At 37.8% G+C, this 14330-nt stretch overlaps 1 protein-coding gene across 4 annotated transcripts in view; it reads left to right on the forward strand.

Annotated features, from left to right (window-relative positions):
- The first annotated feature begins 9588 nt into the window (after window positions 1-9588).
- Window positions 9589-14330, forward strand: part of Agl (amylo-alpha-1, 6-glucosidase, 4-alpha-glucanotransferase) — a 73867-nt gene continuing 69125 nt past the window's right edge. For 3 of the 4 annotated variants that reach the window (XR_009228584.1, XR_009228585.1, XM_058585453.1), the window contains exons 1-2: window positions 9589-9869; window positions 10444-10593. Coding sequence is in view for 2 of the 4 variants with exons in the window: in XM_058585453.1 (XP_058441436.1) it covers window positions 10512-10593 (82 nt within the window). In the remaining 2 variants the exon portion in view is untranslated. Of the gene's footprint in view, window positions 9870-10124; window positions 10360-10443; window positions 10594-14330 lie in introns of those variants that run through there. The other variant, XM_058585454.1, reaches the window with a different exon arrangement.

The raw sequence follows: 14330 nt of genomic DNA on the forward strand, positions 1-14330 counted from the left end.
AATACTTTCATATTTATACTTTACAGTAAATTAACTCCATGGAAGTTACTGAGTTTGATGTATTCTGTCTTGGGGAAAGAAGCAAGGATAAGGCAAGATATACACTATTGTTATTTGATTCACTCCCAAGATGTTAAGTGATTGCTATATCATAGACCAACTTATGCCTACTGGAGATTCAGGAGAAAAGATGCCTTCTCCTCACAAGGAGCTCACTCTTTGTTAGGGAAGACATGTTGTACTGCTATGGCAGGAAATCTGATGCATTCTTACAAATTCTTCCATTGCAAGAAGCTTGGTCTTGAGAAATTTGCTTGTTTACCATCCTTAATTAGGAAAGGAACCAATAAAAACAGTCTCAAGCAATTTTTTATTCATAGCTGTGAAAATAAAGTTTAAAAACTAACCAACACAGGGCTGGAGCTGGAACTCCGTGGAAAAGTGCTTGCCTAGCATGCTGAGGTACTGGGTTCAATCCTCAGCACCACATAAAAATTAACAAAATAAAGCATTCTGTCCATCTACAACTAAAAAAACAAAACAAAACAAACAAACAAAAATACCAAACTAACCAACACAAATGAGAAGAAGGGTGTTCCTTTTGAAAAAAATGGCAAATGCAGCAAAGTGAGCACCATCCTAGACATAAACATACCAGGAGTTTGAAAGAGTGGAAATGAGGAGTTATTTTTCATAAGTATAAAGTTTCAATTAAGATGAAAGAGACTCCTGGGACTGGAAATGTAGTCAGTGATAGGGCATTTTTCTAGCATGTATGAGGCACTGGATTCGATCTCCAGCACCACTAAAGAAAAAGAAAAGTTCTGGAGAGATAGTACAAATAGGTGCACAAAAATATAAATTAAAAATGTGCAACTAATAATGGTTAAGTTGGTAAATTCTATGTTATGTATATTTTTACCATGATTTTTTTTTAAATTGGGAAAAAAAGAAATAAGCGCAGTGTGTTTGTTCTGGAAGTCTTTTTCCAAGAGATAATAAAAAAACTCTCACTAGAGAGAAAAAAGAAACACGGAAAAATATCCAAAATGTCAAAATAGTTTAAGTAAATTATTCATTAAACTGTAAACAAAAGTATAGATATTCTAGTAAAGTCATTAATAAAACAATTTATAATAGTATGCTATAGAGACCCTGAGATAATGATATGAAGTTTTTTTTCTTTTTCCTTTTTCTTTTGCAGTGCTAGGAATTGAGCATGCAGGCATGTACTCTGCCACTGAGCTACACCCTCAGACCTAAGGTTAATATTTCAACAACGTTGATGCACCTTTCTTATTTGCCTTTTCAACTTGCCCCATGAAGGCAAGAATTTTTTGTCTTTTTTTATTCATTACTATATCCTCAATGTATAAAACAGTGATCAACACACAGTCGGGACAGTTTATTGGATACATGGAGGTCTTGTGTGTGTGTGTGTGTGTGTGTGTGTGCGCTCTTTTTTCTAAATTCTGGGTGTAAAGTGTTATGCTAGGGTGTGTAGGTAGGTCCAAAAAGAGGGGTCTCAGCATAATTAAAAGGGTAAATTAAGGAGGTTAGTTTCAGACAGGATCTGATTTTCATCTCCAGTGCACATTTCATGGATCCACCATAGCAGAGGTGAAGTGATTCCAGCCAAAGTTTATGAAGTGGATGTCTTGGGCCTTGAACCAGGTAAAGAACTGGTCAGATACTTAGAAGGGTCTGCAGTGAAAGTAGGAATTCAAGGAAGTCCAAGAAGCATTGGCAGGGGTGGATTTAGACCCTGATGAAGCCAAGAAGAAACGATTGGGAAATTATCACTATCGGACATGAGTAGCTTAACCAGGAGCAGGATGTACTTCTGGTGGTGCTCACCCCTGAACAATGACCAGTTCATTGGTGTTCAAGTGAGACGGCTCTGAGTTGCAGGCACCACCTTAGAAGAAGTAAGGAGGGGAAGGGGTATCAAAAGGATAGAACAGTTATTTCAAATGGGGTTAATAAGATTATTTTAACAACATGATCAAAATTAAATTTAAAACAGATTAGACTGAAATTTGTTTTCTATGCCTGCCTAGCAAGTGGGGGAATGATAATGGTGATCAGGGAAGTTTTTAAGAAAAAATATACTTATCTTAGTATATCTAAGCAGTGTAAATAATTTTGTAACTCTGCCATCCAGAGATAGAAAACATAGTCCCTGTCTCAGAGACTCTGCTGGAAAAAGGAGAAAATTAAAAGATAATTCTAATACAATATTATATCACATATCCTACACCAAAGGAGCTTAAAAGAGCACCAAACTCATCAGATAGCAGGCAAGGTAGGCGAAGAGCTCCTGGCAGTGATGTTCTGAGGCATTGAATTTAAGCAGAGCCAGAATGTCCCCAGAAGCAAGGGATATTCACTCTTGGCTCAGCCACAAAGAAAGTCAGTGACATTCCAATCCAGTTTACAAGGCCTTTATTGCTACCTGGCCATAGGAATAACATCTGTGCCCCCAGATGTAAAGTTTATGGAACAGAATCACTGAGAATGCAAAGTCACATTCATCCATCCACTTGCTCACTATGTGTCTGTCAACAAGTTACTTGTATCTTGGAACTCAGTTTCCTTCTCTTTAAATTATGGGTAATAATAGTGTTTGTTTGGGGTACTAAGTTCATTCATCTAAAGAGCTTAGAATAGTTCTTTTTAAAAAATTTTTATTGTTGGTTGTTCAAAACATTACATAGTTCTTGACATGTCATATTTCACACTTTGATTCAAGTGGGTTATGAACTCCCATTTTTACCCCAAATACAGATTGCAGAATCACATCAGTTACACATCCACTGATTTACATATTGCCATACTAGTGTCTGTTGTATTCTGCTGCCTTTCCTATCCTTTACTATCCCCCCTCCCGTCCCCTCCCCTCCCCTCTTCTCTCTCTACCCCCTTTACTGTAATTCATTTCTCCCCCTTGTTTTTTTTCCCTTTCCCCTCACTTCCTCTTGTATGTAATTTTGTATAACCCTGAGGGTCTCCTTCCATTTCCATGCAATTTCCCTTCTCTCTCCCTTTCCCTCCCACCTCTCATCCCCGTTTAATGTTAATCTTCTTCTCATGCTCTTCGTCCCTACTCTGTTCTTAGTTACTCTCCTTATATCAAAGAAGACATTTGGCATTTGTTTTTTAGGGATTGGCTAGCTTCACTTAGCATAATCTGCTCTAATGCCATCCATTTCCCTGCAAATTCTATGATTTTGTCATTTTTTAATGCAGAGTAATACTCCATTGTGTATAAATGCCACATTTTTTTTTTAATCCATTCGTCTATTGAAGGGCATCTAGGTTGGTTCCACAGTCTTGCTATTGTGAATTGTGCTGCTATGAACATCGATGTAGCAGTGTCCCTGTAGTGTGCTCTTTTTAGGTCTTTAGGGAATAGACCGAGAAGGGGAATAGCTGGGTCAAATGGTGGTTCCATTCCCAGCTTTCCAAGAAATCTCCATACTGCTTTCCAAATTGGCTGCACCAATTTGCAGTCCCACCAGCAATGTACAAGTGTACCCTTTTCCCCACATCCTCGCCAGCACTTGTTGTTGTTTGACTTCATAATGGCTGCCAATCTTACTGGAGTGAGATGGTATCTTAGGGTGGTTTTGATTTGCATTTCTCTGACTGCTAGAGATGGTGAGCATTTTTTCATGTACTTGTTGATTGATTGTATGTCCTCCTCTGAGAAGTGTCTGTTCAGGTCCTTGGCCCATTTGTTGATTGGGTTTTTTGTTTTCTTATTGTTTAATTTTTTGAGTTCTTTGTATACTCTGGATATTAGGGCTCTATCTGAAGTGTGAGGAGTAAAGATTTGTTTCCAGGATGTAGGCTCCCTATTTACCTCTCTTATTGTTTCTTTTGCTGAGAAAGAACTTTTTAGTTTGAGTAAGTCCCATTTGTTGATTCTAGTTATTAACTCTTGTGCTATGGGTGTCCTATTGAGGGATTTGGAGCTCGACCCCACAGTATGTAGATCGTAGCCAACTTTTTCTTCTATCAGATGCTGTGTCTCTGATTTGATATCAAGCTCCTTGATCCATTTTGAGTTAACTTTTGTGCATGGCGAGAGAAAGGGATTCAGTTTCATTTTGTTGCATATGGATTTCCAGTTTTCCCAGCACCATTTGTTGAAGATGCTATCCTTCCTCCATTGCATGCTTTTAGCCCCCTTATCAAATGTAAGATAGTTGTAATTTTGTGGATTGGTTTCTGTGTCCTCTATTCTGTACCATTGGTCCACCCGCCTGTTTTGGTACCAGTACCATGCTGTTTTTGTTACTATTGCTCTGTAGTATAGTTTGAAGTCTGGTATCGCTATTCTAAGCAGGATTCACACTTCCTGCTTAGAATAGTTCTTGTCACCTCTTCGATGCTCATTCAAAATTAGCTGTTATTCAGTACTTGTAGGGCACATATTGATTTCCAAAACATTTCATACTTTTTTTTTTCCAATCCTGAGAAGATCAATAATATAGTTTAAGAACTAATGTACAAAAGAAGTTTAAAAGACTTACATGATAACAGAGGAAGATACCTTTCCCTATTTCTTATTTTCTTTGAATGGAGAGATTCCCTAAACCATATCCTGGATTCTCTACTTTTTAACTTCCTCCATTACTGGGGAAGCAGTGTGATTTATCTGGTTGGTAAATTTAGGAAGAAAACTATGTGAGATTGGCTCCCCTCCCTCCTTGTTCTTGGGAGTGAACATGCAGCAAGCATGATTCCCCCAGTCCTTCTGTGACTGTGAGACAAAGTTGGCCCAGTTCAAGGGTTCAGTTTTAGCAAACACATTTGGCTGACAGATGCAAAGCAGCATTCTACAACAGGACTGTGTGTGTGTGTGTGTGTGTGTGTGTATTTTGTTTTCTCTGAGTCCAACATTGATTAACCATGAAATTTTCCAACAGAAAACAATATGAGTTGTTTCTAAAACACCTCTGCATGTGGCCACACACATCAAAGAATCAGTTTTCTTTTCTTTTCTTTTTTTTTCTATTTTTCTTGGAGACATTTCTCACAGAGACTTCCATCCTCCTCCTGCAAATTGTATCACTTTGATGACAATTCAAATTTTAAAATGAAGAAAAATGCATGCAAACTGTGGCAGAGACTATTAGTTGTCTGCCAAAATCCATTTTCTCTTTCCATAACAACAAAACCCAGGCTTCAGCTAGTCTCATTACTGCCTAGATAAAGGCTACACTTGAGTGTACATTGTATGTAAGTTTGGTTAATGAGATACAAGAAGAAATGTTATATAGTATTTCCAGGATTCTCCTTAAAGGAAGGAAGTTCACCCATTTCTCATCCTCCATCCTGCTGCCTGAACATAGCTATGATAGCAGGAGCTCAGGCAGCCATATTATACAATTAAGATGAGGTCCCCACAATGAAAGAGAGAAAAGTATGAGGTATTGCAGGAAGCAGTGATTTGAATCATGGTTTCTGACTGTCCCACAGCAGCATATGGACATGCACTGGGAACTTCCTGTGTAAAGGTGCAGATTGAGAATGCCCAGTTGCTATAGTGACTCCCTGCTTAAAAGAGGTTTTGTGAAAGGCACAGGACTATCAGTCTTGACCCTGAGTTCAGACACCAGCTGCCAGGGGTAGAGAATTATTAGCACAAGTAGATAATTATAATTGGCTTTGTCCTTTAGTCTGCCTGCTCTGAAGAAACTTTCTCACAGAAAACCCTTTGATGATAAAACCTACATAATAAATGTAACACAGAGATAAAGTAGCTCTGGACCATTGTTCCTCTATCAGAGGATAATGTCCCACCTGGTCCTAGTTTTCTTTGTGTATGTGTGTCTGTTTGTCTTTTCTAATCCCCCCCATCGCCCATTGCTGATTTCTGAGTCAACAGCGGTGCAGGTCACAGCAAGGAAGACCCTACATTCCTGATAGCTTCAAAAGATGCCTTACCAATTTTGAAACACTTATCTCTGGACTTACATGTGGGATAAAAATAAACATATCTTTTATTTAAGTCATTAACAAATGGTGCTAAGAAAACTGGATATCCATATGTAAAAACCTAAAAAACTGGATATCCATCTGAGAAATGGTTGAACTTCCTTCCTTTAAGGAGAATCCTGGAAATACCATACAACATTTCTTCTTGTACCTCACCTGCACAAAAGTCAACTCATAATGAACCAGAGACCAAGAAATAAGACTAGAAACTTTGCAACTACTAGAAAAGAACATAGGGAAAATGGTCCAATATGTAGGCTTAGGCAGCAACTTCCTCAGTAGGACTCTTATAGTTCAGGAAGTACTACCGAGAATCAAGAAATGGGATGGCATAAAACTAAAAAGCTGTTTTTTTTTCCACTGTAAATTTTTGGCATCTTTGTCAAGAATCAGATTACTAGCTGTGTGGGTTTGTTTTAGTGCTTCTCTTTTGTTCCATTATACTATATGTCTATACCAAGTTTTTTTTTTTAAATATTGCTTTGTAGTATAATTTGAATTTGGGTAGTATGATGCCTCCAGCTTTACTATTTTTTGCTCAGAATTGCTTTGGCTATTCTTGGTCTTTTGTTCTTGTATACTTTTTTTTTTCTTTTTCTTTCTTTCTTTCTTTTCTTTTTTTTTTTTTTTGGTACCAGGGATTGAACCTAGGGGTGCTTAACCACTGAGCAACATCCCCAGACCTTTTTATTTTTTTAATTTGGAGACAGATTCTGTCTAAGTTGCTTAGAGCCTCACTAAGTTGCTGAGCTGACCTTGAACTTGTGTTCTTCCTGCTCAACCTCCTGAGTTGCTGGGATTATAGGCATGTACCACCATGCCTGGCTTGGTCTTCCATATACACTTTAGTATTTTTTTTTAGTTCTATGAATAATGTCACTGGTATTTTTAAAATATTGTTTTAGTTGTCAATGAACTTTATTTTGTTTATTTATATTCAGTGCTGAGAATCGAACCCAGTGCCCCACACATGTTAGGCAAGCACCCTACCATGAGCCACAATCCCAGCTCCAATATCACTGGTATTTTGATGGGGATTTTATCATCAAAGGTTTTATTATCAAAGGGTTTTCTGTGAGACAGTTCAGAGCAAAATCTGTATTGCATTGGATCTGTAGTACGTACTATTTTTATTCCCATTTTACAGTTGAAAAAATCAATTAAAAAGAGATTGAGTACCTTTCAAAGCTTCTCAGTTATTGGCAAAACTGGAAATAAAACCCAGGCACTATTTCACAATAATAAATTACAGTTTTGCACAGCAGGCATTCCAGGGCAGTCACTTTCAAACATTTTTTAACCATGATATCCAGTAGGAATCATAACTCAATACATCAAAATTAAGAAATAGAAAGTGATGTTTTATGAAATAATACTTTTACCAGATGTAATTCATTAATATATTCTTTATTTCATTTTAAAAATTGTTGATTACAGCTAATAAATTGTTTTTACAGGTCTTTAACGAATTTGAAAAACAATAATTTGGAGGCCAGGGATACAAATGTTAAATTGATATCTCTAATAGGATGTTTAATAATGCTCTCAAGTTTACTGTCTACAAACTCCTGATTTCATCAACTACTCCTACCCCTTCCCTTTATTCTTCCTCTCTAAAAAAAATGGCAACTTCTGTACTGTCCACATGGTAGCAATTAGCCACATGAAGCTATTGAGCCCATGATATGTGGCTGTTGGAACTGAGACATGCTAGAAGTATAAAGTGCAAACACGACTGTGAAGACTTAATATGAAAAAAGAACATAAAACATCTCATCAATAACTTTTTATATTGATTATTTGTTGAAATAATGACTTAGACATAGTGTTAATATATGTTACTAATAGGAAAATTTCACCCATTTTTTAAAGTGACAACTTGAAAATTTTCAATTACACTCAAGATTTCTATTGAACAGTGCTTGTTACGGCTGTTTTCATAGATTAAAAACCTTGGAATCATAGTTGACACCTTTCTCTCTTGTAAATCCTGCCCTCCAAAATAGAAAGTAGAATTCAACAACTTCTCATGGCTACACCTTTATCCCAAAACTTGCACATGTGTACACCACTTTCTCTTTCTTGGATAATTGAAATATGTTGTAACTGTTCTCCTTACAGTCCTTCTTTGCTACCCTCTTCAGTTTATTCAGCTGTCCCCCACAAAGTTGCAGAGTGATATTTTTACAAATTGTGTGTGTGCTGCTGGGAATTGAACCCAGGTCTTGTGCGTGTAATGCAAGCACTCTACCATCTGAGCTATATCCCCAGGCCTCAGAGTGATACTTTTAAAGGGTCACTCCTCTGTTCAAAATCCTTCAGTGTCTCTTTTTCCCAGAGTAAAAGTCTAAGTCCTTAGAATGGCCTGCAAAGCCTTACAAGATTTGATGACCACCCCATCTTCTATGATTTGGTTGAATGTCCACCAAATGCTCATGTGTTGATTGCTGGGCCCCCAGCCTGCAACACTATTAGGTGGGATCTCTAAGAGGCAAGTCTAATTGGAAATCTCCCAGTTATATGGGGGCACATGCTTGAAGGGGATGCACAAGGTCCTGGGTTCAATTCCCATCACCACACACACACACACACACACACACACAAAGTTGATTAACAAACACACCTCAGCATCCTTTTTGGACCTACAAAACTGTAATTTCACAGTAAAATAAGATTCTTATCCATACCTGGTTAACTTAACCCCAACCTTTTGTCCATTTTCTCATGACCATTAGGTGTTCTTGAAAAACTCTGAAAGATGGGTTTTCCTTTTTCCTCAGGCATAAAATCTTCTTAGGCATCTACACAGAGTCCAGAAATTCTGGTGTAAAATATGTGCAGCTTAATCTCAAGATGATCATCTGGTACAACCGGATGTTGTAAATACAAGCAGTATTCATCCTCTCTATTGTAGACTGGCCACACTTCACCCACCTAGTCCAGTGTCTGCATTCAGGAAGATGTTCCCTGCTAGGATATGATTTTTTGTTTGTTGTTTTTGTTGTTGTGGGGTCTTGTTTTGAGCTGGTCTCACTGAGTTGCTGAGGCTGGCCTCAAACTTGCAATTCTCCTGCCTGAGCTTCCTGAATAGATGGGTTACACAGATGCACCACTGAGCCCAGAAAGGATGGACACCTGTTGGATGGTATGTCAGAGACTGTAGCCAGGTTCCTTATTTCAAACCCAGGGAAATCAAGGCTAGGGGAACTTAGGCAAGTTTTTTTGGGGGGAAAAACAAGAAACCCCCCCCCCCCCAAACAGGAAACACACAGTGGTAGAAAAGGCACGAGAAGCCACATTGCTTGGCTCTCAGCATTCAGTCCTTCCCATGAAAAGATCCTACTGGGCGGCTCAATCTATTTCGTAGCCTGGAACCACAGAATTTTCAGTTCACAGGCTGTGGCACCCACGCCGCCACACCTCCCCTAAGGCCGGGAGAAATAGCGGTTCCCAGCTTGGGCCCGCTGCAGCCACTTGGGAAGCCGGCTTCCCGCAGCCTGAAACTCCGCAGTGAACACATTCTCGCGAGACTAGCGGTCTGGGCTAGTGGGCCTGGAGGTTCCCGGAAGTGGAAGAGAGGCAGGTCCACTCCCACTTAAGCCAGTGCACGCCTCGCCGGGTCGAATCTGGGCCTCCGGGGGACCCGCGCGAGGCGGAGTCTCGGGGACGCTCCCCGCTGGTCTCCGGGTGCTGGCGCCACCTCCCCTCCCTTTGCCCTTCACCGCGCCCTGCCCTCCCTGGGCTGCGGCGTTTGTCCACGGCTGGGCAGCCGGCCTGTCCCCTTTTGCTTGCCTTCCCGTGCCCTCCCCCGAATAGCGCCAGACCCGGGGTTTCCCAGATGCCGCCTGTATAACTTGCTCACCGTAAGTGCTAGGAATGCTGCTGGCCTCCCGGAGCAATGCATTCTTTCTATCTATAGCTCTCTCTGTCCATCCTATGTCTATTACAGCTATTCCAGGGGCGACAACTGCTTTCCTCTGTTCTCATCTCCCCATTGGTGGCTTCTGACCCGAATTTGGGAATGGGGCGATCTCCCACCTGTTATCTTTGAGCAGACTAATCTCCTGTAAGCAGAAGTGCCATTTGGAGACTTGACAGCCTTTTGGCCTGAGACCGGGGAATTTTTCCCCTTGAACTCCAGGCTTTCTTAAATAGTATCGCTTTTCTCTGAGAATGCTTTAACTTGTTTGGTTTTGTTATGTTTTATTTGTAAGAATTGACAATACAGTATATTTGCTTCAGTCTTCCTCATTGTGCTTTAAGGGAAGAGAAAACAATTTGCCATCTCGGATCTTCTTTATAAGATTCCTTCTTTCTCATTGCTCTGCTAGAGTTAAACGACATTTAGAACATGTAAGTGCAGCTAGCTGTCAGCCCTGGAGAGTTTAAGGTAATAGTTATTTTCTTTTTTGTAATTCCTTTTTTTGTGTGTCACAGGGGTAACTCATTTGATTTTGGAGTTCCTTTAATTCTTCTGAAAGATTTCAAAGCCTCCAGAATCCAAAATGGGACACGGTAAACAGATTAGAATTTTACTACTAAACGAAATGGAAAAGCTGGAAAAGACCCTCTTCAGACTTGAACAAGGTAAGTAGCAAGTTGTTTGAATAGCTCCTTTGTGTCTTTTAAATTTTAACTCATTAATGGGCAATTAAAAATTTTATTGGTTCTTCTTAGTTATACAGTTTAAAATTTTTAAAACTTTATGTTAGGGACTGGGATGATGTCTAAAGTAGTAGAACTTGAGCTTGACATGAGTAAGGCCTTAGGTTCAATCCCCAGCGCCAAACAATAAAACTTTGAGTTAGATACAGTTTTCTAGGATCTTCATATTCTGCAGATTAAACTAATTATAGTTGATTTTAGTTAAAAGTGTTTTATATCTGTCATGTAAGAACAAGGATAAAATAGGTCAATTTTCCTTCTGTGCAAACTCCCACATTAATGACCACATTATTTCTGATAGCATTTCTTATTAAAACTTAGTGAAAATATTTTATATATAATTTTGCTGAGATATCTGTAACTTTGGTTTTTTATAGCTCACTCTTTTCCTTTACTGAACCTCTGAATTAGTAGAGTACAGCAAAAATATAATAAACTATTTTTTATATTAATCCAAATGCTCTCAAATGTGGGGAAGATAAAAGCTGAAAATAGTTTCTTGCCAAATAAAAAATAGCCAATGAGATTATGCTCATATAGTTAAGCTGTGATTTAAAAGATCAAATTGTGTTTCTATAAAACAGATTCATAGATGCTGTATTTTCTTAGGTTTTGTAATTTTTCAACATTGAAAAACTTTCCACAGTGATTTTATGTAATATAATTTGTGAAATAGAAATTGAATATATGAAAAATAAATACAGCTCCCCCTTACTGGTGTACCAAATGGACAGTGGTAATCATTTTGAAGAAATTTTGTTATTTCTATAATATTTGAAGAGTTAAATTTATTTTTCTTTGAATTTCAGCCATCTCATGTGTTACCCCCAATGCCAACCCTCCTCTTCTTCCAACTTGGTGTGGCACTTAAGATCACCAAGTACTTACTCCATTTTTGGCTTTCCTGACTCTGCACTTTTCTGGTTTTGACTATTTTTTCCTCTTTACCCTCTTAATATTCCTGTCAACTTAATTTGTCTCACTGGACTCCCTTCTACATCTTAATTAATTGCAAGTATCTGCTAGGAATCCTTTTTTTTTTTCTGTTCCCCTAGCCTCAAAGAATTATGCATTCTTACTGCCTCAGCTGTTGTGCCAAGAACTCCTTAAAAGAGGTCCTTGAGCTTTGCTTTCTTCATGGAAGCTTTTGAGTACAGTGTAATGACAAGTGTAAGGAATCAGCATTTTCCTGGCTGTGCTGCTAACAAATTATGTGGCTTTCGTCAAGTTACATTTTTAGCATTAATTTCTCTATTTGTGAAATAAAGATATTCTGCCCTTCCACAGAAGGGCAGTTAATAAATACTTGCTGATCGATCACTACAGCTCTGATTAAATGTACCAAAACTTGGCAAATTCAGCTAACCTGTTTGAAGAGGGGATTGTGAAGGTCTTATGAAATAAGAATGATGTGGTTGACTTTGTAACTCTAGTTAAGAAACAGTAATTTCGTCCAAATGCTATGAATGGGAATATGTCACTTTTTTTGTAGTGATCATATTATTTTAGAAGATAATTTGTAATGTGAAGGATGAATTAAAGAGAGGGAACACTGGGACAAGAAATCATCCAGAAGGCTCTTTTAAAAAACCTGTCTGGGGGTTGGGGTTGTAGGTCAATGGTAGAGTGCTTGCCTAGCCCATCTGAGGCACTGGGTTTGATACTCAGTACCACATAAAAATAAATGAAAAATAAAGGTATTGTGTCCATCTACAATTAAAAAAAAGCTTAAAAATGGTATCTGGTTAAAGATAAGGATTTAACAATATCAGAGTTGCAAAGGGGGACAGAATGAGACATTTTAAAATGCATAGGACTTAGTAACCAATTAGAGTGAAAAAACTGGGAATTTTTAGTTTTTTTCATAGTTAATTGACAAACAACCAAACCATTCTTCATTTTTCTTTTCTTTTTTCCATAAAAGAATTTATCTTCATTTTCAAGACTGACATCTCTGTAGATTCTTTTAATTCAACAAGTAGAAGACTGAATAATTATTTTCTAGCCAAAGCATGAGTCTTCCCATTTTATTTATCTCACTTAGTAGCAGAATAATGAACATAATAAGTATTCTCCATATTTGGAATTCTTCCATCTTTTATATAGGTTGGTTAAATTTATCATTTTTCCTCTTTAAGAAAATATAAACATTTTATATATAAACATTCTTTATTTAGGAGCTTCAGTTTCTATAAATCATGTGGAGGGAAAAATTTCCATTTACAATAATACTTTATCACTCATCTTGCTAGCTGTCTCCAGGAGGGATATGTATTGCCTATGTCTGCAAATCTGTAATATGTATTGCAAATCTGAATAAAGTATTCCTAGTTTTAGCATGAGGAATAAGATAGCCACGCTATGTACTGCTATGATCTAAGTCAATTTTAGCATGATGATGATTAATTATGGAATCTGGCATAGGCCAGGTATTCTAGTGTTTCATTTACTGTACATAAAAATTTTAGTTTCTATGACTTGGATTAGAGGTCTAGAGTGTCTTGTATACACTGATCTATGTATTGGGACACAGAAAGACAACATAGACTACTACTTTTTCTTCTTTCTTTCTTGCTTGCGTGCTTGCTTTTCTTTCTGTTTTAATTCTTTAAAAGTAACCCAAGCTGGGTGCTGTGGCACACACCTGTAATCCCAGTGATTTGAGAGGCTGAGGCAGGAGAATTTCAGGTTTGTGGTCAGCATCAGCAACTTAACAAGACCCTCAGCAACTTAGAGAGAACCTGTCTCAAAATAAAAATAAAAATTAAAAGCGCTGGGGATGTGACTTAGTGGTAAAGTACTCCTGGGTCCAATCCCCAGTACCAAAAAAAAAGTGTTTAATTTTGCTAATATATGAACTAATATTAACACTCCCAGTTTCTGTCAGATAAGTTAAAAAACAAACAAACAAACAAAAAACATTATGAGGAAAGAATTGAGGTCATAGGTCTGGGGGCACTTCCAATCAAACCCTTGTTTTTTTTTTCAGTATGTTGCCATGGATTACATACATACTTAAGTCAAGTTAAGTAGATAAACAAGTTATATTATGTTAAATAATAGGGGTTAGAAATGTAATTCAGTGGTAGGGAGCTTGCCTAGCATGTGTGAAGCTCCAGGTTCAATGCCCAACACAACAAACACAAAACAAAACAATCTTTCCAAAACTCTGAAACAAGAGGAAGAATAACCAGAAATGACTCTTTTACTCTACTGAAGTTGGGAAAGATGAGTTACAAACTGTTTAAGTGTTTGAGACTTGCCCTTTGAGATTCTGTGTTTTCAGGAATGACAAGTAGCCTTCTAATATGAAACTTAGAAAATGTCAGAAAAAAATAAAAAGCATTTATCTTTTTCAGATACACAAACGATAAAGTTAATTGCTTTACTGAAGGAAATTGATACTGTGGAGCAGAGTTTGGCACACTTTTTCCCCATAAACTTTCAGATAGCAAATCTTTTCAGCTTTGTAGGTTACATACCGTTGGAGCTAATGAACTATGCCATTGTAACCCAAAAGCAGACATAGGCAATGAATGGATATCACTGTGTTCAATGAAACTTGATTTATAGAAACAATTTACAGTATGTCCAGTTCAGTATCTAGACATACTTTCCTTTCTGTAGCAAAAGTGTTTGAATATATATTTTAGAAATGC

Source organism: Marmota monax, unplaced genomic scaffold, assembly GCF_021218885.2.
Source record: "Marmota monax isolate L192 unplaced genomic scaffold, Marmota_monax_Labrador192_F-V1.1 WCK01_AAM20220418_F8-fsc00070, whole genome shotgun sequence".
Classification (NCBI taxonomy): Eukaryota; Metazoa; Chordata; class Mammalia; order Rodentia; family Sciuridae; genus Marmota; species Marmota monax.